The sequence below is a fragment of the Tympanuchus pallidicinctus genome, unplaced genomic scaffold, assembly GCF_026119805.1.
Source record: "Tympanuchus pallidicinctus isolate F22 unplaced genomic scaffold, pur_lepc_1.0 scaffold8, whole genome shotgun sequence".
Taxonomy (NCBI): domain Eukaryota; kingdom Metazoa; phylum Chordata; class Aves; order Galliformes; family Phasianidae; genus Tympanuchus; species Tympanuchus pallidicinctus.
The window spans coordinates 1,518,985-1,540,880 of NW_026294802.1; the positions used below are offsets into that span (position 1 = coordinate 1,518,985).

The 21,896-nt window shown below is 40.2% G+C and overlaps 2 protein-coding genes across 3 annotated transcripts in view; both read right to left on the bottom strand.

The window, feature by feature from the left end:
• The window catches only part of DERA (deoxyribose-phosphate aldolase), a 61,032-nt gene extending 52,225 nt beyond the window's left edge, over nt 1-8,807 (bottom strand). For both annotated transcript variants that reach the window (XM_052669284.1, XM_052669283.1), the window contains exons 1-2: nt 8,683-8,807; nt 1,456-1,553 (exon numbers count right to left, since the gene is read on the bottom strand). In XM_052669284.1, the coding sequence (XP_052525244.1) occupies nt 1,456-1,553; nt 8,683-8,713 (129 nt within the window). In that variant the 5' untranslated portion in view covers nt 8,714-8,807. The remainder of the gene's footprint in view (nt 1-1,455; nt 1,554-8,682) is intronic.
• Nucleotides 8,808-10,559: 1,752 nt separating this feature from the next.
• On the bottom strand, nt 10,560-19,934 carry STRAP (serine/threonine kinase receptor associated protein). The gene is made up of 10 exons (XM_052669282.1): nt 19,715-19,934; nt 18,408-18,543; nt 17,583-17,664; nt 17,263-17,335; nt 16,606-16,702; nt 14,006-14,143; nt 13,264-13,400; nt 12,395-12,544; nt 11,779-11,844; nt 10,560-11,487 (listed from the first exon to the last, which is right to left on the bottom strand). The coding sequence occupies exons 1-10, from the start codon at nt 19,824-19,826 to the stop codon at nt 11,426-11,428; spliced, it is 1,053 nt and encodes a 350-aa protein (XP_052525242.1). The 5' UTR covers nt 19,827-19,934; the 3' UTR covers nt 10,560-11,425.
• Between the last annotated feature and the right edge of the window lie 1,962 nt (nt 19,935-21,896).

Consider the following 21,896-nt stretch of genomic DNA (forward strand, 5'->3'; position numbering starts at 1 on the left):
TACACAACATTAAAAGATTTATTGATTAGAGAATGGAACAAAACCACATCCAAATATTTTTCAAGATTTGTTGTTGAGCAAAAATTGAACTTGAAACATTATTTTGAAATATTTGCTGGAGGTCTTCTAGCAAACGCACATTTGCAGCAATGGCTTCACTAAAGACATCTTTTGCTTAGCACTTGTTCAACAAGGAGTGAGATTGCAGTGAAGGCCATTTGAGTCTATACAGCAATATCAAGGACAATCTCTTCCAGACCATTCCATTCTATTTCATGGTTTGTCAGCGTACAAGGCAAAACTTGTTTCTGCGTGGAGGTATTGCTCTGCAAATCTTAAGAGGCAGGCCAGCCTGTAAACTTTTCACACTTAGCTAATGAGTGTCTGCTTTCTGTACCTATAGCAAATATTACATCAAAAGCTGCTTTTGGGGTACTGAGCTGAGTAATGAACTGTTACTGGCTTCTGATAGTCTAAGCTTGACCGCTTGCTTCTAACCAATTTCTACTTTCATCCTACAATACTTCAGACTTTGATCATGAAGGTAGCTTTGGCCACCCCAGAACAGCTGCCTCCCACATTAAGCTCAGAATGTCAACTGCTTTGAAAAAAAAATTTTTTTTGAAGAATTAAGTACAAATAAGTGATTGCATCTTCATTCTATTGAGTTGCAATATAAAGATTACTCCTTTATTGTCTCCTATCTCCTGCATCCAGTTTATCAGTCACTGCTGAAAGGAAGCCATTTGTTCAGTGTGGAGACAGAAGGCACAACACTTTTTGCCCACTGAACCAGGAATCAAGTTGTCCTTTGAACACCACTTACAGCCTACAGCAGAGTGCTCACTGAGAGCTCTGGGCCTGATCCACATCACTTCTCAGACCTTGTCCTTGCTCAATGCTGCCAAACTGCCTATCTATGGCATTCCTATACCCAGCTCTGTAGCTGTACACACAGAAACACACATCAAGTACCGTATCCAGTTAGGATTTTTGAGTTTTCAGCAATAACTAGTTAAGCAAAAAAATCACACTTGTTGGGAATGTTTAAGTAAGCAATAATCATCCAGGTAGGTCAAACTTGACAGGGACCATGATCATATCTTACAGCTTTAAATTAAAAAATAAGGAGGTTGTGTGCAGAGAAGTCTGCCTAGGATACAGAATAAATGTGGTGGGATAGTAATATACAACTTAATCCACTCATGAATAAAGATGACTGAAATTCATTTGCGGTTTTGCCACTCATGAGTTATAAGATTTTTAACTTGTTTGGATAAATGCGTCACCTTATTCCATCCCATCATCATCAAATACAAATTATTAAAATAAGACATGGACAAGCACATCTTTTAAGTTTACATGCATCTTGAGGAAAATTCAATATTTCAGCTTAGAGAGGGAGAGTGACTGCTTTAAAAATACAGGAACAGAATGCATAAAAAGAGCACTTACTTGCCAATTACCTTTCACAGTCCGCCATTTCTGAATTTGTTCCGCATGCCTTACAACTGCAGGTGGATTCACATACACTTTGGAGATCCAGCCAAGCTCTGATGTGGGAGAAAAAAAAAAGAAAAAAAAAAAGTCTCTAATCTATTTCTGTGTTCTTTTAGTGTGCTGTGTGAGACTTTAGGAAGAAGCTGTAGATTTATTTTGGTCCTCCAAAGAGCATATTGTGCTTTCATATCCTTTCAGGGGCTTCCGCACTTCTAACCAGTCCAAAATACCACACTACGATAAACGTCTGTCAGGGGATGAACTGTGAACTGTGAACTGAATCAGGGGATGTTTCATGCAGCATGTCTTGTTTGCTGTTAGAACTAAATTAGCTTAATGCTGGTGAGAGATGCTGTGTTCCAGTCCCGACCTGTGAATTTTAGTATGCGTGCTGTAGATAAGCAGTCTTCTGTTGTTGTTTGCTGATTTAGTTCTTGATTCTAGAGTAACGCAATATTTAGTCAGCCCATTCCTTGTCTGCTTGCAACAAGGATGCAATGGCATTTTATGTGTATGTCCGTGGATCTTTGATTGCAGGAACTGTATCCCACACGGTCACAAAAATCTCCAGACAGACTTTTGTGTAATAATACAGATAGGTTGTTTTTCACCTGGAGCTCCTTTTAATGAATTTGCTATGAGGGATGGACAATCTGCAAGTTTCCAAAAGAACTACATTCCTGGGCAGCACATCTGATGGAAAGTATATATGTACCTGCCTGCCTTAGAAGTGCTCACCTTGCCAAGCACCATGGGGGACTCGGGCAAACATCTTCCATCTGTGAATTTCTTTAGATGCCCACTGCAGGTGGTCTGGGTTGCAATTTCAATGAGTTACAGTACTGATAAACAATAACCAGAGCCAAGAAGAAGTGGATACTCAACATTTACAAAAATAATAAAAATGTCCAAAAATAGCACCACAAAATGATAATCTCTTTACGAAGGGTAACTGAATGATAAAGAATAACTGATGGTTCACACCCTCACATCTTGAAATTTCTGCCTAGTGTGATAAATCAAAGGTCTCATTTTGAATGTTAATAAACACAGACTCATATTCTCCTGCTCAGAGAAGTACACAGATAAAAGAAAACAGAACATCTTCAAAATCTCTTGCACCCCAAACATAAATAATTCTTTTAAATCTCTTTCTTTCTACTTTTTAGTTTTAATAACGCACAAAAATGAAGGACTAATGCACCAATTAAAATATGTGTAAATGCAACCTTGTTTCCTAACCAGTCTACAGATAATGCTGAAGAAAACAATTTAGGACAGAGATTACTCAGTAGATAAGCAAGACAGTTGTAGGAGATTTAACTAAGACTTGTTCTCAGCACAGTCACCTTGCTAATTACTTTCCTATCACTACATACATTTAATATCATAAGCAGAATCTGCAGGGTCAAAATGTCCAAAGCAGATAAATTAAAAAAAAAAAAAAAAAAAAAAAAAGAATTCTAGACAATCATAAGGAATTTAGGATTTCTAGCAACAGTTTTACTACAGTCTTACTACATACAAGATAAGGAGCAGCAGGTCAAGATGAAAACCAGTTTAACAAAAACCCTCAATAATTCTCTTCACTCGCAACAGGTCACATTATCTAAAAAATAAAAAATGAATCTGACATGTAGAAAGCAACTGAGAAAAGCTATTGCTACAATATTTACAGCTAAATCTTTCCTACTTTTTAAATGTCAATAACTGCAAACCATATAAACACAGACAGCTGAAATATAAGCTGCATCTTCTGCAGCTGCTTTAAGGTCAGGTCTCCTAGGTGAGAGCACAGATCTCCCATGGGGCTACCATAGGCAATATTTGCCATTGAGAAGGAAAATATGAACAAACAAACAAATAAATAATGGATACAGAAATTCTGTGTAGTGATTCTACTACTGTGTGCCAAGTGTACAGGGGCAACCATTTAGTCGTAATCCAATTTGTCCTGAAAACTTTTGAACCCTTCTGCATACATGGCGATCTTTCAGTTCCTTTGGAAAAATGCAATAAAAATTAAAGAAGCCAATTCAGATGAGGAAATCAGCTTCAAACACTCTAATAAGGACCCAGAAGTTTCACTTGCTCTACTGTAACCTATTATTTCTACATTTTGGAAGACAACAAAGAAATCTGGTTTAATTATTAATCTGTAAAAACTACTGCTGTCTGCAGAAGTGTTTGGAAGAATACGAAGACATCAAGATTCTATCTGATATATCTGATGCTGGACCTTGCTAGAGATACTTTTACTGTATCTGGCCCTACCTGACTTTTGGGCATAGCTTCTCAGAAGGTTTGAATAACCTGTTCAGAAGATGGAGCACTGCACACTAGACTGAATTAAAGGAAATAATTAAGGGTAATGCTCTGAGGGGTAGGAAAGGCAATAATATCAAAGAAATTCACAGTCAGTAGGAGAAAAAGAAAAGAAAAGAAAAGAAAAGAAAAGAGAAGAGAAGAGAAGAGAAGAGAAGAGAAGAGAAGAGAAGAGAAGAGAAGAGAAGAGAAGAAAAGAAAAGAAAAGAAAAGAAAAGAAAAGAAAAGAAAAGAAAAGAAAAGAAAAGAAAAGAAAAGAAAAGAAAAGAAAAGAAAAGAAAAGAAAAGAAAAGAAAAGAGAGAACAGTGGAAGTAAAATAAGCTACTACTTCTGCTAACTAATCTTCACCCACTGCTGCTTTTAAAGGAATGAGTAACCTGATATGCTTATTCTTATGGTTCATTTTAAAAATTCTATTCAGAACCAAAAGGCCCTTGGTTAATTATGTAATAAAAAGAATGCATAGCAAAGAAGGACAAAGGTTCTGGTAATGCGCAGCAGCAGATGGAGACTTCTGTCTGACACAGATCTTCCATTCAAGCCCACTTCTCCATTATTTAAAGCAGTGGGCAAGTGAAAACAAATACAGCTCACCACAATTGTCTCTAAATAGACTTTTAAGTCTGCCATGTGAGGTCTCACCAAATAAATGTATGTGTCTCTATTCATCACTCTAAAAATCACTTACAACTCCAGTTTATTCTTCTTTTTCTCATTAAAAAAGCAGAATAAAATCATTATTTCAAATAGAACTGACCGCCTTTTGGATTCTGCCCCCCCTCCAACCCCCCCAAGCTTTATAATTTAGTATCTGGCTAAGGAAAACTATATTTAATTAGGCTCATTAACCTTGCAGTGTGAACATGTCTTTTTTTTTTTTTTTTTTTTTTTTAAAATAAGTCATCTGCTAGTCATCTGTACAATCATGTGGCTTCAGGGATAAGAGTAATTAAAGCAGTTACACTATAGCTAATTAGCCAATATTCTGTAATCACTCTTCAAGTTTACTTTTTCCTCTAAAGACATTTGAAAAAATCATATTCAAAATCTTAACAGGAAATTCAACTCCTTCCTTCGAGAACATGAATCCAAAAATACCAAGCAGTTCCTCAGAAAATAAATAAAACCACTTCATTAGTATAATTACATAAATATCTAAGATATCTAACACATGCCTCGTAAAAAAGACTCAGCATTTTAGAAAATGTGTACATGTTACCCTTCAGATGGCGAAACAGAAAGCTAAAAAATGCCTGAGGCTGTAGTTTCACAAGCATTTCAAAGCAGCTCTGTCCCCATAAGAAGCTGCCCCCCAACTGTTTATTTCCTCCTCTGTGCCAAAAACAGCATGTGTGCTCCTCCTTACCATGAACACATGATAAAATGGAGTGATGAAAGCTATTATTTCTGGAGAAACGATTATGAAACTGTGTCCTGAACATTTACTGGAGAAATGAAATGCTCAAGTGAATGCAGGCTGAATCCAGCTGGCCATTTGTAGCTGAGGAAAAGACTTCAGGATCAGATCTTGTTGAAGAGCTATGTTACCAAGTAAGCTGTTTACAGGCTTGAGGGTAATTCTTTTTTTTTTTTTTTTTTTTTTACACAGAAGCTGTAAATATTTTCTCATAGTGATTGTTTCAATAGATGTATTTTGTTTCCATATTGGGTTCTTCTTATATGAGAGAAGTTCGGTCTGCAAGTCGTCAGTATTCACACCAAGGCATAAACCCAACTAGAAATAAGTTCAACTATATTGCGACATTGGTGAGATCACACAGTGCTGTGTGTTGGTCACATGAAACAGCTCAGTGCCCTCCAAAGCATTTTGAAAACCACTGATAAGCCTTTTCCCAGAATGTCAGCTGTTCTATGAGCTGTAGAAGAACTGGAGCTTGATTTCCTGCAGCTCTGAGTCCCTCACTCCTTCCCTTGCTGCAGAGACTTCTCCTTATCCCAATAGTCCAGCTGTCCTGATATGGTCCGTATGACCATGGAGTAAGGCAGGACATCATTACTTGAATACAGACAAATTAAAGGTATAATGAGGAGCCATGTCATTGCTGAGCTGTGCCTGCTCTGCTTTTGCACCAACAGTGGAAGCAGTTCAGTCATTCCTCCCAGTGACTTAGTTATCTTTGAGATATCTGTCTTTATTTCAAGTATGATTAAAGTTATCCAGCAGATTCATTAACTGTTAAAGAGGAAACAGTGAAGGAACAGAGCCACTGTAACTGATAAAAACAGCTATTAATATATTAGAACATAATTACGCTGTCTTGAAAAGGGATGCAACACTTCATTATCTAAATGCCACTTACCACAGGCTAGCTCTCATATGCAAATGGCTCGGAAATATCAACTACATATAATTAAAAATATCAGTAGAAACATAATGTACGTATCTTTGGCCACTCAACTAGAAGGTTGAGCAACACGGATGGATTTTCTTTTAAAGAGTCAAAAAACACATTTTGCAAAACAACTGTAATTAATTATTCACTATTCAGAATGTATACATACACATACGTATATGTATGTACACATATATATAAAAGAATATAATAAAATAAAAGAATATATACATATAAGTATATATACAAATAATAGAACACTTTGGGTTGGCTTTTTGGTTTGGCTGGTCTTTCACCCAACCTCATGCCCAAAGCAGAGACAGCTCTCACCTCAGGGCAGTCATCAAGGCCTTATCCTGTTGGGACTAAGAATCCTAAAAGAAAAGGACTGCACAGCACCTTTGGGCAGCCTGTCCCATCACCTAACCATCTCTGCATGAAGAAATTTTTCCTTGCATCCAATTTGAACCTCTCAGGTTTCTATTCATTTCTGTTCTCTCTTGATCTCCAGCTACGCTCAGTCATGAAGAGACTGGCTCCATTTCTTTGATGCTCTCCTTGTATGGATGGGCAAGCTGCCCAAAGCTGTGTTGCTCCAGGCTGAATCAGCCCAGCTCCCTCCTCACAGGGAAGCCGCTCCAGGTCACAGCCATCTTGTCGGCCCTCTGCTGTCCTTTATGAAGGAAGGCTAAGAGATCTGTAACTGGCCTGGAGAAGACTGAGAGGGGATCTTATCACTCTTTAGAAATATCTAAAGTACAGGAGTCAAGTGGATGGGGCCAGGCTCTTTTCAGTGGTGTGCAGTGACAGGACTAGGGGCAACGGGCACAAACTGGAACAAAGGAAGTTCCATAAAAATTGAGGAGGAACTTCGTTACTTTGACAGTGACAGAGCACTGGAAGAGACTATTGAGAGAGGGTGCAGTCTCCTTCTCTGCAGATATTAAAGTCACACCTGGATGTTTTCCTTGCAACTTACTGTAGAGAGGTTGGACTAGGTGATTTCCAGAGGCTCCCTTCCAACCCCTATAATTCTATGACTGTAGCTGATTTAAAAATCACAGGGAAGGGATGGCAACAAGCAGCTGGGAGCAATGGCAGTTTAAGTTCAATTAGCTGCAACTGGCAGAGGCCACAAGTCACATACAGCCCTGAAGACATCCATCCCACTGCACTCTCTGTTCATAGTCTTGTGCACAAGTTAAACCTACCTCTCTGGCAGGGGGGTTGGGCATTTGTGGGAAGAGAAAGATTAACTCAGAATGTTTGGAATATACTCAAAGATTGTTTTGGTGGGTCCAAAAAACAAAGACTATAATTTGCTGGTAAGTCGCACATTCCATACTTCTTTTCCAGCCAAACATTAATGAGCTCACCTGTCTCTATCAATGATTTTATACTTGGCAGCACTGCCTTCCTTACAGGTAATCCTACCTGTTGGAAGACAACTGTTTGATAGAACTGGATTGATTCAAGTTTCTTGAGTTCCTGCAGCAACTGTTCCAACAGACAGCAACTCAACTGTAAGCAAAAATTTACAGTAAGAAGTAGAACATGTGCCTAGCTTACAATAGATGGAACGCATGTGCAAACTCCTGTGCTGACTTCTTTTTGTAACAGATACAAAAGTTTTGCTACTACATTATTAACATATTTTTTTCCAGCAAAGAAAAAGATGCTGTTCAGATGGTTACAGTTCAAACTCACCTGTTTCTGCAAGCAGCCCAAGGATAAGCACATCAGAGGGCAATGTGACAGCTCACTTTTAGAGCTACATGTCAGTCACTGTGCAGAATGACAACAGTTAACTTCAAGTAGTCCACAGGCTAATTCTTTACATTGTGTATTAACTCTGTGATAGCGTGTGCCCTCATGCTAGAGTGTAATAGTGCTGTGTGCCTCCTGTGTTCTGAGACCTGCTGCTCTCCCTCTGCTATAACATCACTTCTGAATCTCCTACACTTAATGTACTGCTGCTCTATGGACCAAACTGCCATACCCCTCCTTAAAGTGGCCACTCAAGAGGTTGGTCACCTGAATGTAGCCCACCACTGCACTTGTGTTTGGCTGCGAGAAGTGGGAAGGCTGCTTCTCCTTCGCCGAGCCCGGCAGCAAGAATACAGGTTCCACACAGGCAGTGGCACAGAAAAGCCCGTCTGGATGGGTCATTAGGTAAGGCTCGGCCATCGAAGATCGGCTGCAGACATCAGGACAAGCTTCAGCGAATAGGCGGCAAACGAAAAATCAAAAGTGAGGCAATGAGAAGCATTTTGAACAGTTTGGGTGAAAGGAAGGGAGAAGGAAACGCACTCAAAAGGTTTGGCTCGGCCAGGAGCCGGCACGCTGGAGGCGATGTGACACGGCAGCGAGACGTGGCCGTGGGAACATCAAGCCTCGTGTGGACACGGCAGCGGGCTCCCGCCGCTCTCCAGCCCTCGTACGGAGCAAAAGGCCCTGCCCGAGCCCCGCAAAGTTCCCGTCCCGCAGGCCGCCGACCCTTACCCAGCTCGGTGCCCGCGTTTCTAGCCGCCATGGCCCGCGCTCACGGGCCCCAGCGGGGCGGGGAGAGGCAGGCAACGCCGGTCCCGCCCCGCGCCGGCAGGAAGCAGAGCCGGCAGCGGAGCTCGCGTCTGCTGCTCTGCCCCAGGGAGACAGCCGTCCCTGGGAGCCCCGGGCACCGGCACGACAAGCGAGAGCGAAAAGCAAAGGCACGAAGGCGGGACGTGGCGATGCCGGGTGCCTCTGCACCCACATGGCCGCTTCGACTTTTTTGAGAGGAGCGGGCGGACGCCATCCCGCTGCCCCGCCCCGGGAACGGCAGCACGGAGCGCAGGCCGCCGCCACGCTGCTGAGGTCAAAGAGCTCTTCAGGCTCCTGACGCTGACAGAATAAGGTCGCTACATGCTTGCTTTGTACAGCCTTCTAGTGACACCAGCAAAAATCATAGAATCCTCAGAGTTGGTAGGGACTTCTGAAGGCCACCTAGTCCAACGCCCCTGCAATAAACGAGGACACCACAGCTACGTCAGATTGCCCAGGGCCTGATCCAGCCTTCCCTTGGAAAGACTTCAGGGACAGGGAATCAGCCACATCACTAAGCAGGCTATTCCAGTTCTCAACAGCCTCACTGTAAAATGCTATCTAAAATGTATCTGACCTAAATCTACCCTCCTTGAGCTTGAAACCGTTTCCCCTTGTTCTATCACCACAGACTGCTGAACAGTGTCCCCTTCCTTCCTGTAGCTCCCCTTTCAGTACTGAAAGCCCCACTATCAGGTCACCTTGCAGCCTTCTGCAAGCTGAACAGCATCAGCTCTCTCAGCTTCTCCTCACAGGAGAAGTGTTCCATTCCATGGATAGAACAACCTATGGACATAGAAATCTAACAATAAGACCATCAACAATTTCATGGGCTTTTTTTTTTTTTTCCTTAGATTTGTAATGATGCAAGATTCCGGGAAAAAAAATTAAACATCATCAATACGAACATTTGCAATTTCAGCCCTACTTATTAACCCCTAGCATGGAAACCACAAACTCACAACAGCATCTGGGAAAGCAACAAAGGGCCAAAGTGTTTATGTTTGAATATTAGTGCAGCATTCTCTGTGAAACACTCAACAGTCTACTTGACATACAGCACAAGAAGTTTCATTAAGGTATGGAGGGGGGGCTTCTGGTTTTAAACACATCTTATTCAGCTGGTAAAGTAAGGAAGGATGAATTCTGGAATCCTCATAAGCCATAAATAAATTAGTAATTACTACAATGAACTATTAGCAGTAAGTGAGAGGGACATTTGTTTTAAGGTTAAAATTTGAACAGATTATTCAAAAATTAACTTCGTAGTTAAGTTACTCAATTGACAAATTCCTAATGATACCAAGAAACCAAGACTGATTTTATCCTTCTTTATTTTCCTTATTTACTCTTTTCCTCCCCCTTCCACAGAATAAATTAAGGCTACAGTCAACCTCCAGAGACAGAGTCCAAACCCCCTACTCAGGCAGGGTCAGCTGAGAGCCACGTCCAGTTGGGTTCTACTCATCTTCAACATGGAGGAGGTTTCCTGGAAAGGCTGTAGAGGCTTCTAAATCTGACTGCCCTCACAGAGACAGTATTTTCTTATGCTTAGACCTCTGTTTCAAATTATATTCAGGTTTTCAAAAGTTAGGCTTTATTTTTCTTCTAACATTACTGGATGCCACTAAGAGTCAGAAAATTAAGGACGAATCTCAATATGGGGAAAAAAAAAAAAAAAAAAAAAAAAAAAATCAGGAAAGTATATGACCATATGTTTATATAGTGTTTTTTCTTCCCAAAAAGAACAACTTATGCAAGTCTTTCAGCATTAACATTAAAGGAAATGACAAGCAGAATGGCAATATTTTCTTTAATGATGAAAGTATGGGTTTTGACCTTGAGAGTGTAACTTTTTTCATTCAGTTTAGAGAACTAAACCCAAGGTTTTTTTTTTTACAAACTCAGCCAACCTCTGAGATTTTCATGTACAACCACGTATTTCAGTCAGTACACTTAGTTTAGGAGTTCCCAATGCTTTTGATTTAGAGACTCACTTTTACATTCAGAAGTTAAAGAATAAAATGATGCAAGGCTTACATATCAAGAAACTTGCCACTCTCTGGACCAAACACTAAAACATTCTTATTGCTTTCCCTCTGTATAATACAAAAACAGATGCTAGAGAGTATTATACCATTAATTTGGCTGCTTTTCCATTCCATGAACCCAATGCTAAACAGTAAAGCTAGGAGTTTTGAGAGGCATTTTATTTAGACAACTGAAAACAGTTAAACATTCAGAAGCAGTGTACAATGAAACAAAAACTGAATACTTTTAGTACATAATCCCCTTTTCAACTAAAGCCAAATCTTCCAACTTTAAAGGAAAAAAAAAAAATGGGTAAAAGCCATATTTTTTCTCTGTAATAAAGAAAACACACTACAATGAGTCTAATTGAAATTGGAGAGACTGGATCTTGGCTTGCACACTTCTTTCAAAAGACAGCAGGCAGTTATGCTAAAAAGATAGCAAAACTCTACTACTTGTCTTTTTTTGGATACTCAGTTCTCTTACAGACAACACCTAGCCAGTTCCACTGCATTCTCATCAATTACTGCCCATCTTTGCCTTATGTAGAGAGTGCACTCTGGAAGGCTGCTGTTTATCACTGCTCACTTGATTTAGTCTTGTATGTCCATACGTTGCATAACAGTTGAGATAATCACGCCTTAACTTCAGGAGTTGAGCTGTACACTGAATCTGAGTTTTCAGAGGCAACTTCTTCTGCAATTAAAGAAAGAATCAATTTACATACATAAACCAAAGAACGCTGCAGTGATGTTTTAAAGACTGGTTTAGTTTTCTTTTCCACTTAACCCAATTGAGATTTTTCTACCCTATCTGCTAAGTTTGCAAGATCACACAGCTCTTGTCACTATTTTGACACTTAACATAGTTTCCTAGAAAAACATGCTCAAAGATCTTTAGATGAGTGAAAAATGCCAGAAGGTACTTGGAAAAAAGTTAAGACTTCTTCAGTAGGAAAGAGTTAAAGTTGGCAGTTCAATGTATTACCTATTTCCTCCTCTGCAGTTCCTGGAAGAGTGGTCCTTGCTTTCGCTGCTTCTGCATTCTCCTCTTCTGTAGGGAGGAGAAAAAATGGTTAGTACCTTCCCTTCCACTCAACACAGAGTAAAAAGTGGGTTTCACTCTGAAAACAAAAAAAATTCCCACTTATTTATTGTTAAGGAGAAAGAGCTGGGTAAGCAATTCCATCAATTGTTGCTTGTTTGCTGTTTTCTAAGCACTGCCTCCCCATGAGCTCCCTCCCCCCAAAAATACTAGAGAAAGTACAGAGAAAGCTGGAAAGAATCTGCAGAAGGAGGGGTATATGTCTTAACTATTCACAAAATTATTTCAAACCTCTTGCTCTATAACATGAAGATTTGAGGCCATACAAGCAATTTGATACAAAGTACCAATATCAATTAAGCTCTCATTTAAGTTGCTTAAACGACAGCTACAGAAGTAAAATCTTAAATCCAACAGACTTGAGTGTCACTAAAGATGCCAAATGACAGTAGAGATCCCGTAACAAATTCAGATGATGTTTGCCATTTATATTACTACTAAGATTTTTGAATGAAGCAGCCAAGTAAGCATGAAAAAGAAAACAAAAGCACACACTTACCAGGAACTACGCACTTCCAAAGACCATAGGTTTTCCCTACTGTTGTCTGCCACAGCCTTAGTGTACCATCCTCTGAGCCACTGGCATATAACTCCCCATCAGGGCTAAATCTCACACAATGAATTGGACCAAAGTGCCCTTTGTAAGATTCTATAAAGAGAACATATCGAGGCCAATAATTTCTAACTTCAAGCAACAGCAGAAATAAATGAGTAAAAACTAACTAGAAGGGGAAGAGAAATATGAATTGGGAGAAACTTCTCCAATAGTTTATTTTTAATACAAAATAACATCTCTAATAATTAGTATCTCCACAACTTTTAATGAAGTATTAATGTTATCTGAATTAAATGCAAGACAGGCATCTAATTATTATAAGCAAAATTACAAAGCAAGCCAACAGCATAGAATACACGTGCTCTGTTTCATCAACCACTTACCATATACACATCTATGTAACTTTAAACAAAGACAGGAGCAATAGAGGAAAATACACTTAAACATGCTTTACACTTGGCCAGCATTAAAATACAGTCCAGTAACTGTGATTCATTAGACATAATGAATGCCACAGTGTGACATTTAACATATAGTTTGCTATTGCAGCAGTATGGGATGACTCACTTTTTTTTTTTTCCTCCCTAATAGCTGCACAGTTATTTAGTGGAGGCTTTAATTAGATCTATAAGAGTAACATTAGGTATACTAACAAAGGACAAAGCCTCCTAACTGACTACTTACCTTTCCATTATCTTGAACTCAAATAAGGTTGTAGCACAGCCTGCTCTACAAGTTTCATTCATCACCCACTACGTCATTTAACAAATACCTGTCAGAACTTGTTTTTTTATTATTGAAGTCAAACATACCTAATTCTTCTCCTGTGTTATAGTCATATTTATAGAGTTTAAAATCTTCACCACCTGCAACCAAACATTCTTTCTCTGGGTGAAGGGATGCAGAATTGATTGTAGCAGGTGCTTCAAATGATTTAATCTGCTCTAGACTGAAGGAGGAGAAAAAGTTATTTTAATAAAGATCCTGAAAGCAAAGGACTTGTGATTCTACAAATCATAGTTGCTTTTAAAAAAAAAACAAAAAACACAGCAAAAAAACCACAAAAGTAAAACAACAGAAGACACCCACGTGCAGTTTCCAAAACTAATTTTAACACTAGCAAGTCAAGCTCATAAACTTTAGAAACAGCAAGTTCAGAATAAGCAAAATACATAGAGTAAGTTCACACATTTCAAACTACTTTCTGGTACATGTTTATGACTGCAACTTGCTTTAAAACATCATAGAAATTGTATAAATTAGTTTTCTTAAAGCAATAAACTGAATTCTGGATGAAAATCTTAGTTAATGACAACTCCAACTAGTTTTGAGCTATTAAAATGGTATTGATCCATTACAGCCTACCATCTTGCAGACAGAGTCCACTATTTTAGAAAAGGACAGTTGTTTCAGACTTTGCCTCTGACAACATGGTAGGCAAAGATATCTACTGGCATCAGTTCTAACAGCTTTGTGACCTTGCCCTTGTACTGTCAGTTTTCCTCACAATCAAACCCGTAACAAGTCAGAAAGATGCTGTGTTTTGGGACTCACGTTTCCGCACTATGAAAAGCAATAGTCTTCCCATAGGTTATCACAAGTATTTGCCCTTCTGGAACATACTCCATGCTGCTCACAGACATTGCAACATTTAGCGCCTTCACTTCAGTCATGGTACTCCTGTCCCAGAGCCTTAAGAAAAATCAGAAAGACTCTCAGATCAATTCAGCAAATCAGTTTCCACCTCCACCCATGGCACGCTGTGGTTGCAAAAAGCCACCTGAAGAACAATCCACAGACACTTTAGCATGCTTTACTTTGCTTTGCTTAGCTTTACTTACATGAGAATTAAGGCACGTTTATATTACAATACTGCTACTGTTAGAACTTAATAACAACGTTAAACAGCATGCATACTGTTTTACTGTTTAATTACTCAAGGATTCTTTTAAAAAGCTAAAAGCTTATTACATGTCTCCTGAACAATACAGCTTTCTAGAAGCAAAGCTTTAAGACTGCATTCTACCTTTTTAAACTCAAAACACAAAGAGGTATAATACTAATTTAAGAAAACGTTAGACTCATTGAATATAATTTAGCACTTTACCTAGGCAGGCAAGAAATATCTGTATAGAAATCAAATTAAATCGTAACAAACTGTCCCACACGACATCCTGGTCACCAGATTGGAGGAAAAAAATGGATTTGATGGATGAACCACTTGCAAGATAAGGAATTGGCTGGATGGCTGCACTCAAGAGTTGCAGTCAACAGCTCAGTGCCCAACTGGTGAGAGACCAGTGATGAGTGGCATTCCTCAGGGAGAGGTTCTGGGACTGATACTATTTAATACCTTTGTAGGTGACATTGACAGCAAGATTGAGTGCATCCTCAGCAAGTTTGCAGATGACACCAAGCTGAATGGTGCAGTTGACACACTAGAGAGAAGGGATGCATCTCAAGCAAGACAGGCTTGAGAGGTGGGCCCACGAAAACTCATAAAGTTCAAGAAGGCCAAGTACAAGGTCCTGCACCGGAACTGGGGCAAACTTAAACACAGGTACAGGTTGAGCAGATAATAGCTTGAGAACAGCCCTGAGGAGAAGGTTTGGGGAATGTTGTTTGATGAAATTCAACACGAGCCAGCAATGCACACTGGCAGCCCAGAAGGTCAACTGCATCCTGGGCTGCAATTGTGTGTGACCAGCAGGTCGAGGGAGGTGATTCTGCCCCTCTACTCTGCCCTCATGAGACCCCACCTGGAGTACTGCATCCAGTTCTGGGACCTCCAACACAAGAAGAATATCAAGATGTTGGAGCAGGTCCAGAGGAGGGACACCAAGATGATCAGAGGGCTAAAGCACTTCCTCTACAGGAATATACTGAGAGCACTGGGATTCTTCAGCCTGGAGAAGAGAATGCTCTAGGGGAACCTTACAGCAGCATTCCAGTACATGAAGGGGCCGACAGGAAAGCTGGAGAGGGACTTCTTAGAAGGGCATGTAGCAACAGGACGAGGGTAAATGGTTTTAAACTGGAAGAAGGAAGATTCAGACTAGACATTAGGAAGAAATTCTTTAGCGTGAAGGTGGTGAGACACTGTAACTGGTCGGCCAGTGAGGTTGTGGATGCTTCCACTTTGGAGGCATTCAAGGTCAGACTGGATGGGGCTTTGAGCAACCTGGTCCAAGAGGAGATGTCCCTGACTACAGCAGGGGAGTTGGAAGTAGATGATCTTAACGGTCCTTCCAAACCAAACTATTCAATGATTCAGTAAAATAAGAAACTTATAAGTTAACTGAATGCTGTATTTCTATTTCTAAAATTCAGAGAAAAAAAGAAAAGACCAGTCTTTTGCCTATCTGGAATAAAGAAACTGAAGAGAAATGGAACCAAAAAAAGAAACAAGGAGACTACAACTGTGATTTCACTCTATCCACTGTCCTTCCACAAAGCAGAAAGCCACTATTATTCTGTGCCATAAACATAATAATAATGAGACATTAGGCATGAGATGATGCTGATCATATCAACCAGAAAGCTGAGGAATCAGCAAGGCACATCTTCCTTTTTTTGGTCAGCGTAGTTTGAGGAAGGATCTTTGTCATTTGATCTCCCCAGTAGCCAAGTCTGTCTAGGTTTTACCCATCTACATTTAACTGGATGATCTATCTTATAAAACCACAAAAGCTTTCTCAACTTACCAATATGGTAGAGAAAGACAGCTATGACTATTAAGAGTGCATTGTCTCCAGAGAGGCTTCCCTGCTTTTTATCTCAGCCCTCACCTTATGCATGTTTCAGGGCTTGACTGCAGAAGACAAGGCAGTGACACTTCATCTAATATCTTCACAAGATCTCACCTAGCAATTAATTTCCTCCAGGATTACGAAAAATCAAATTAATTCTACTATTCAGTTATGAAAGACCACCTCTTCTCACCAGGGAGGACATGCTTATGGTGCAAATCAGAATTACCACAAAAATTACATCTCCAGCAACATATAAAAATTGGGTTACATGAGCATATGCTAATCTAGAATCAAACAGCCTGTGTTACCATTTCCCAAGGAAAGAACAATCTTCTGACAGAAATTGTGCACTATAAGTAAGTGTGAGCTTCTTAGAAAACTAGAAGTTATTTTTTTTCTTACCGGACAGTTTTATCATCAGCTGAAAGAATCTGTTTGTCATCACTGCTCCATAAAGCCTTTTTAATACCAGAAGTATGTCCACTGACAACATCAGGTTCTTAAAATAAGAACAACTATTTAGTACACATAAGAACATAAATAAACATTATGCAATAGTTTAGGAACTCTGGTAATCTATATGGATTTCTATTTGCTAGAAAATGCAAAATTACTTCAAACACTACTGACTTTATTTACAGATTTCAATCTAGGAATCTATTCAATTGTCTAAACTTAGAGTTTCACTAGGTTAACATCAATATCAATTAGCTTTATATCCATTTTCAGCAGTTCAGTATTAATATGAATTTAAGCATAGTTAAATATAGAGACTTTTCCCTTTCAGGTAGTGGAACTTTAGTTAGACCTACTCATAGTAAGTCCCTGTTGAAGTAAAACATGCTATCCCTGAAACGTTCATAGATAAGCTCTATTTCACTTCAAAGACTAACACAATTTGATTTAGTACATAGAAAACTGTTCTACACATTCTTTGTAGAACAAGCTCAAGTGTGTCTTATGTTTCACAATGAAGTCCAGAATTCATATTTAACTCGCACACAAGAAAAATCAACACAACAGAAAACCAGCAATAACCAGTTCTAAGTGCAGACTCACCTGCTTCTGGCTTGCTTAAATCATAGATGCGCAACAATTTATCTTGTCCACCTGTTAACAGATAATTGCTATCCTGAAACAGAAGTTATAAAGGGTCAACTGTATTTTGAATTGAAATATCAGCCTTCATCCAATAAGCCTTAAAATATCAGTTATTTATCTCAGTTTCTAAAATATTTATTACAACTTGTTTATAAGATCAGAGCTTAAATGTATGCTACATTACTTGCCTGCCAAAACAGACACAAAAAAGTAGCAAATAGCAAAACATACCAGAGACCTTACCTCTCTGTTGAGTATGCTATAAAGATTTTTCATACCTGTGTAAAATCCACACTTTTGACAATGTGTTTGTGAGCCAATGTGATTAGTTCATCTCCTGACACAGCATCCCACACTTTGCTAAATGACAAGAGAAAACATGTACATTTCAGTAGCTCCAGGACAAATCTGAACAGACAAATTAAGTGGTCTCTCCTAACCTACCCTATATAATCCTTCCTGACACTATTATAACATTTTTAATCATAAATGCTACGTTCTAATGAACTACAGACACACCACATCTTCTTGTACTGAAGTGTTTTTTGTTACTATCCCACCATTTTCTTTCACTCACTTCTTCAGGATAACACACGATCAGCATTTCAGATTTAAGACAAACAAAGGCAGCTCTTCTCCACAACTTTTACAGACTGAATTCGAATAACTGGATTTGAATCATCAAATATATTAACATACACTGCAAACAGTTCAAACAAGGAAAACAAAAACAAATGATTCACTAATATTTCTGCATGTCTCCTTCTAACAAGTGTCTGACTGGTACACAAAATGAAGATCACTCTTGCCACTCTGGTATAACTACAATACTAAAGTCTTGAACTGCACAGCATTGTTTACTCTAGCAAATCAGTTCATTAATTAGATATACTTGTCAAGAAGCAACCATAGTTGCACAGCAAGATAGAATTAGTTGTAGATGCTCATAAAAATTTCAAATTCTAGTCTGTAATATAGTTATAAGGTAACAATTTACTTAAAAAAAAAAAAAAACAAAACCACAACCACAGCAACTTACTACAGACATATAAAAAAAAGCTATTGATTGAAATCAAAGACTTGAAAAGCAGGCAATTACTTACGCTGTAAAATCTGCGGCTGCTGTAGCTGCTTTAGTGGCATCTTTGTTCAAAGTAGCACCCCAGACAGCACCTTTATGACCTAGGAATGTGCCAATCCAGTCTCCTGTGTCACCCTGACGTAGCATAGGCTTTCCATCTTCAGAAAAACAAAACCAATATTCAGACAACATAACAAAAAAGAAAGCTATTTCAGGAAATGGTTCCCTTGCACCAAGTGGAACAAAAATTAAACCGCCATCAGACCAGCCTCCCTTAATGGAAATGCCATATTCACTATGAAGCTATTCTTCATAAAACAGCTCATGTAAAGAACTTAAATATACAGTTGCACCTCTAGCATGCATCTAAAGTCACAGATAAAAAAAATATTATTCCAAATGAATTTCAAGTTTTCTTTTGGTTTTGTTTCCACAATAGAAAGGAGCACCCTTTGTTGTTTGTCACTTTTTTTTTTTTTTTTTTTAAATATAGTCAAATTTTCCTAGGGCTGGTCAGTTCCATTGATTTTGAAACAATATTTTCAGACTAACAAGGCACAAAAAGGAGTCTTGGGTTTATAATGAGAGATGTTTACTGAGATGCTGTAAAAATGAAATAGAAAGCCTTTATTGTGATTATTTTTTCTAGGAGGGTATCAGATACAGCTCACACAAATAAACAGAGCTGAACATGAAGTCCTCAGAAAGAAGGAGGAATGTTCTTTTAAACTTGTGAACACACGTGAATATTAACTCATACACGTACGAATGAAAATGCTACTCTTACAAGAGAGCAGAAGAGAGTTCTCATGGGAAAGGAAGCAGAAATCACTGCTCTGCAATCAGCAAGGCAGCTGCCACGGTTGAAAAGGAGCCGGCTTTACAGGGTGTACGGGATATGTACACAAGAGGCAGTTACAGCTACTTTAAAACAACGATTTTCAAGCCTTTCCTTCACAAGCGGGATTCAACCTGAATGAATGGAAGCTCTAACACCCTGCGGGCTAAAACGCTGCAAAAACCCTCCAACCGGTTCCCTTCTCCACCTGGTCACGCTGGAAGCAGGTATTATTTTAAGAGCACCAACGCCCCGCTGAATGCTCGCCTCGACCCTCCTCCTCCCCGCTCTCCCCATCGCAAACCTTTCTAATAGGTATCTGCGACCGCAGCCACGCGCAACCCGTTTACAGCGGCCCGCACAACCGCCCGCTGTGCCCATGCGGCCTCAGGGCGGAGCAGGCCCAGTGGCTGCGGCCCTTGCAAAGGGCCGGCGAGGCAAGCGCGGCCGGCCGGCCGGCCGCCCACCCTTCTCCCCCCAGCCGCGCTCACCCTTGCAGGCGCTGATAAGGAAGTAGCCGTAGGGGGTGACGCCGCTGAAGGCCAGGTCCACCACGGGCCGCGTGTGCCCGGAGCACGTCAGCGGGGTCTGCCTCATGGCCATGGCGGCGGCTGAGCTCGGGACGCGCAGGGAGCTGAGCAGGGACGCGGCTATCCTACAGCCGGGCAGGAAACGGCGACCGCGGTGTTGGCGGCAGCGGCGGAAATGACGGCGGCGGAAGCGCTCCGGAGCGGAAGCTACGTCAGCCAGCGGGTGCGGAACCGGAAGTGCTAGTAGGCGTTACGTGGGGGCGCAGCGTGCTCTGAGGGGCTGAGGTGGGAGGTTGCTGGTGGGGTGCAGTTGGCGGCACAATACCTCCTGTTTCTACCTTCTGCTTCCTGTAGTTATAGCGCTGCGCTGTGCTAGTCGGCTCTGTTTGTAATCTCTGACTTGTAATATTACAGATTTTGTAATTTCATGACCAGTGTTTCTTGTTTTTGTTTTTTTTTTCTTCAAAATCGTAGAATCCTAAAAGTTGAAAGAAGCCTCTGAGATCATGTAATTCACCCATCAGCCTGTCACCACCATGCCCACTAGCCACGTCTCTCAGTGCCACATGAGCGTGTTTCTTAACGCCTTTCAGGGATGGTGACTCCACCACTTCCCTGAGCAGTCTATGCCAATGCCACACTGCTTTGTCAGAAGACTTTTTTCCTAATATCCAAGCTGAACCTCCCCTGATACAACTTGTTGGAAATATCCAAATAATTTATCAGGATGCCATCTCCAATAAAGCAGATTTTATTTGCAATTGCAATGGTGGGCCTCCTGCAAGCAGGAGAGTGTGCAGAAAACAGCATTGCATCTTTTATGCCCTATTACTCAACGCTTATCTCTTTCTCCCCTGATTCCTCATTGGCTGAGTACTTCAGGTTCGCAGTCTTCCCGACACTCAACTAAACATACGGATACTGGCTAAATATAATTTTTTGCTAGCTAAGCATCTGTCACTAATTAGTTAACTTCTCACACTTGCTCATTCAACACTTGGTCATTGTTTCTGGACATCTGCTTGTCCTTGCATAGAGATAAGCTTAGAAGGGAGATAGGGGGAGTACCTTGATGCCTGCCTGGTGCATCCCAACCCACCCACAGAGCAAGGCAATCCAGCCTTGTGTAGAGGCCCTGGCTTCTTCAATGTTTGTTTAATCTGTTTTTATTTTGCTGAGGGTCTCTTATCCAAACAGAATAACCCTACAATATACTTTCTAGTCCATAATACTGTACTTACACTATTGCAGTTTTGAAGTAAGAATTAATCACATAATTCATCAGCTATATTTCTAAAGCATATTGCTAACATATATGGTATTTCTACTTTTTCACATGAGCTATTTCTAAGGACAAGTTACAAAATACAAATACACTGTGCTCTACTTCTTCAGATCAGTTCCCCCTTCTTAATATCTAATGTAGAAACAACATTCCATTCCTACAAATGTAAGGCCATTACCTCTTTTTGCAAGTAGCCTGGGAAAAGAGGCCACTCATCACCTTGCTAACACCTCCTTTCAGGGAATTGTAGAAAGTTAAAAGGTCTCCCTTGAGTGATCCCAGTTTTCTCAGCAGCTCTTTATAACACTTGTGCAAGACCTTACACTTGACTTTGTTCAATTTCTTGAGGTTCTCTTGGTTCCACTGTTCGTGCCTGCCGAGGTCCCTCTTGATGGCATCCTGTTCCTCAGGTTTGTTACCACAGCACACAACTTGTTGTCATCCGCAAACTTGCTGAGAGTGCACTCGACCCCACTATTGATATCAAAATATTGACAAACATGTTGAAGAGCATCAGCCCCAGTACTGACCTGTGTGGGACACTACTCGTCACTGATCTCCATCTGGACGTTGAGCCACTGGCCACCACTGTCTGGGTACTATCTCACAGCCAGTTCCTCTTCCATCGGACAGTCTGCCCATCAAATCCACATCTTGCCAATTTGGAGAGAAGAATGTTATGGGGAACCATGTCAAAGGCCTTACTGAATTCTGATTAAGTTCTGACGTCCACATAGATGATCCCTGCCCCTTTGTATCACTTCCATTTAGGTATGTTTATTACCTACAGTCTGATGATCTTTGATTTAGAAATAGATTAACTCTGTGCACTCAGGCTTGACATCTTTTAACATGGAG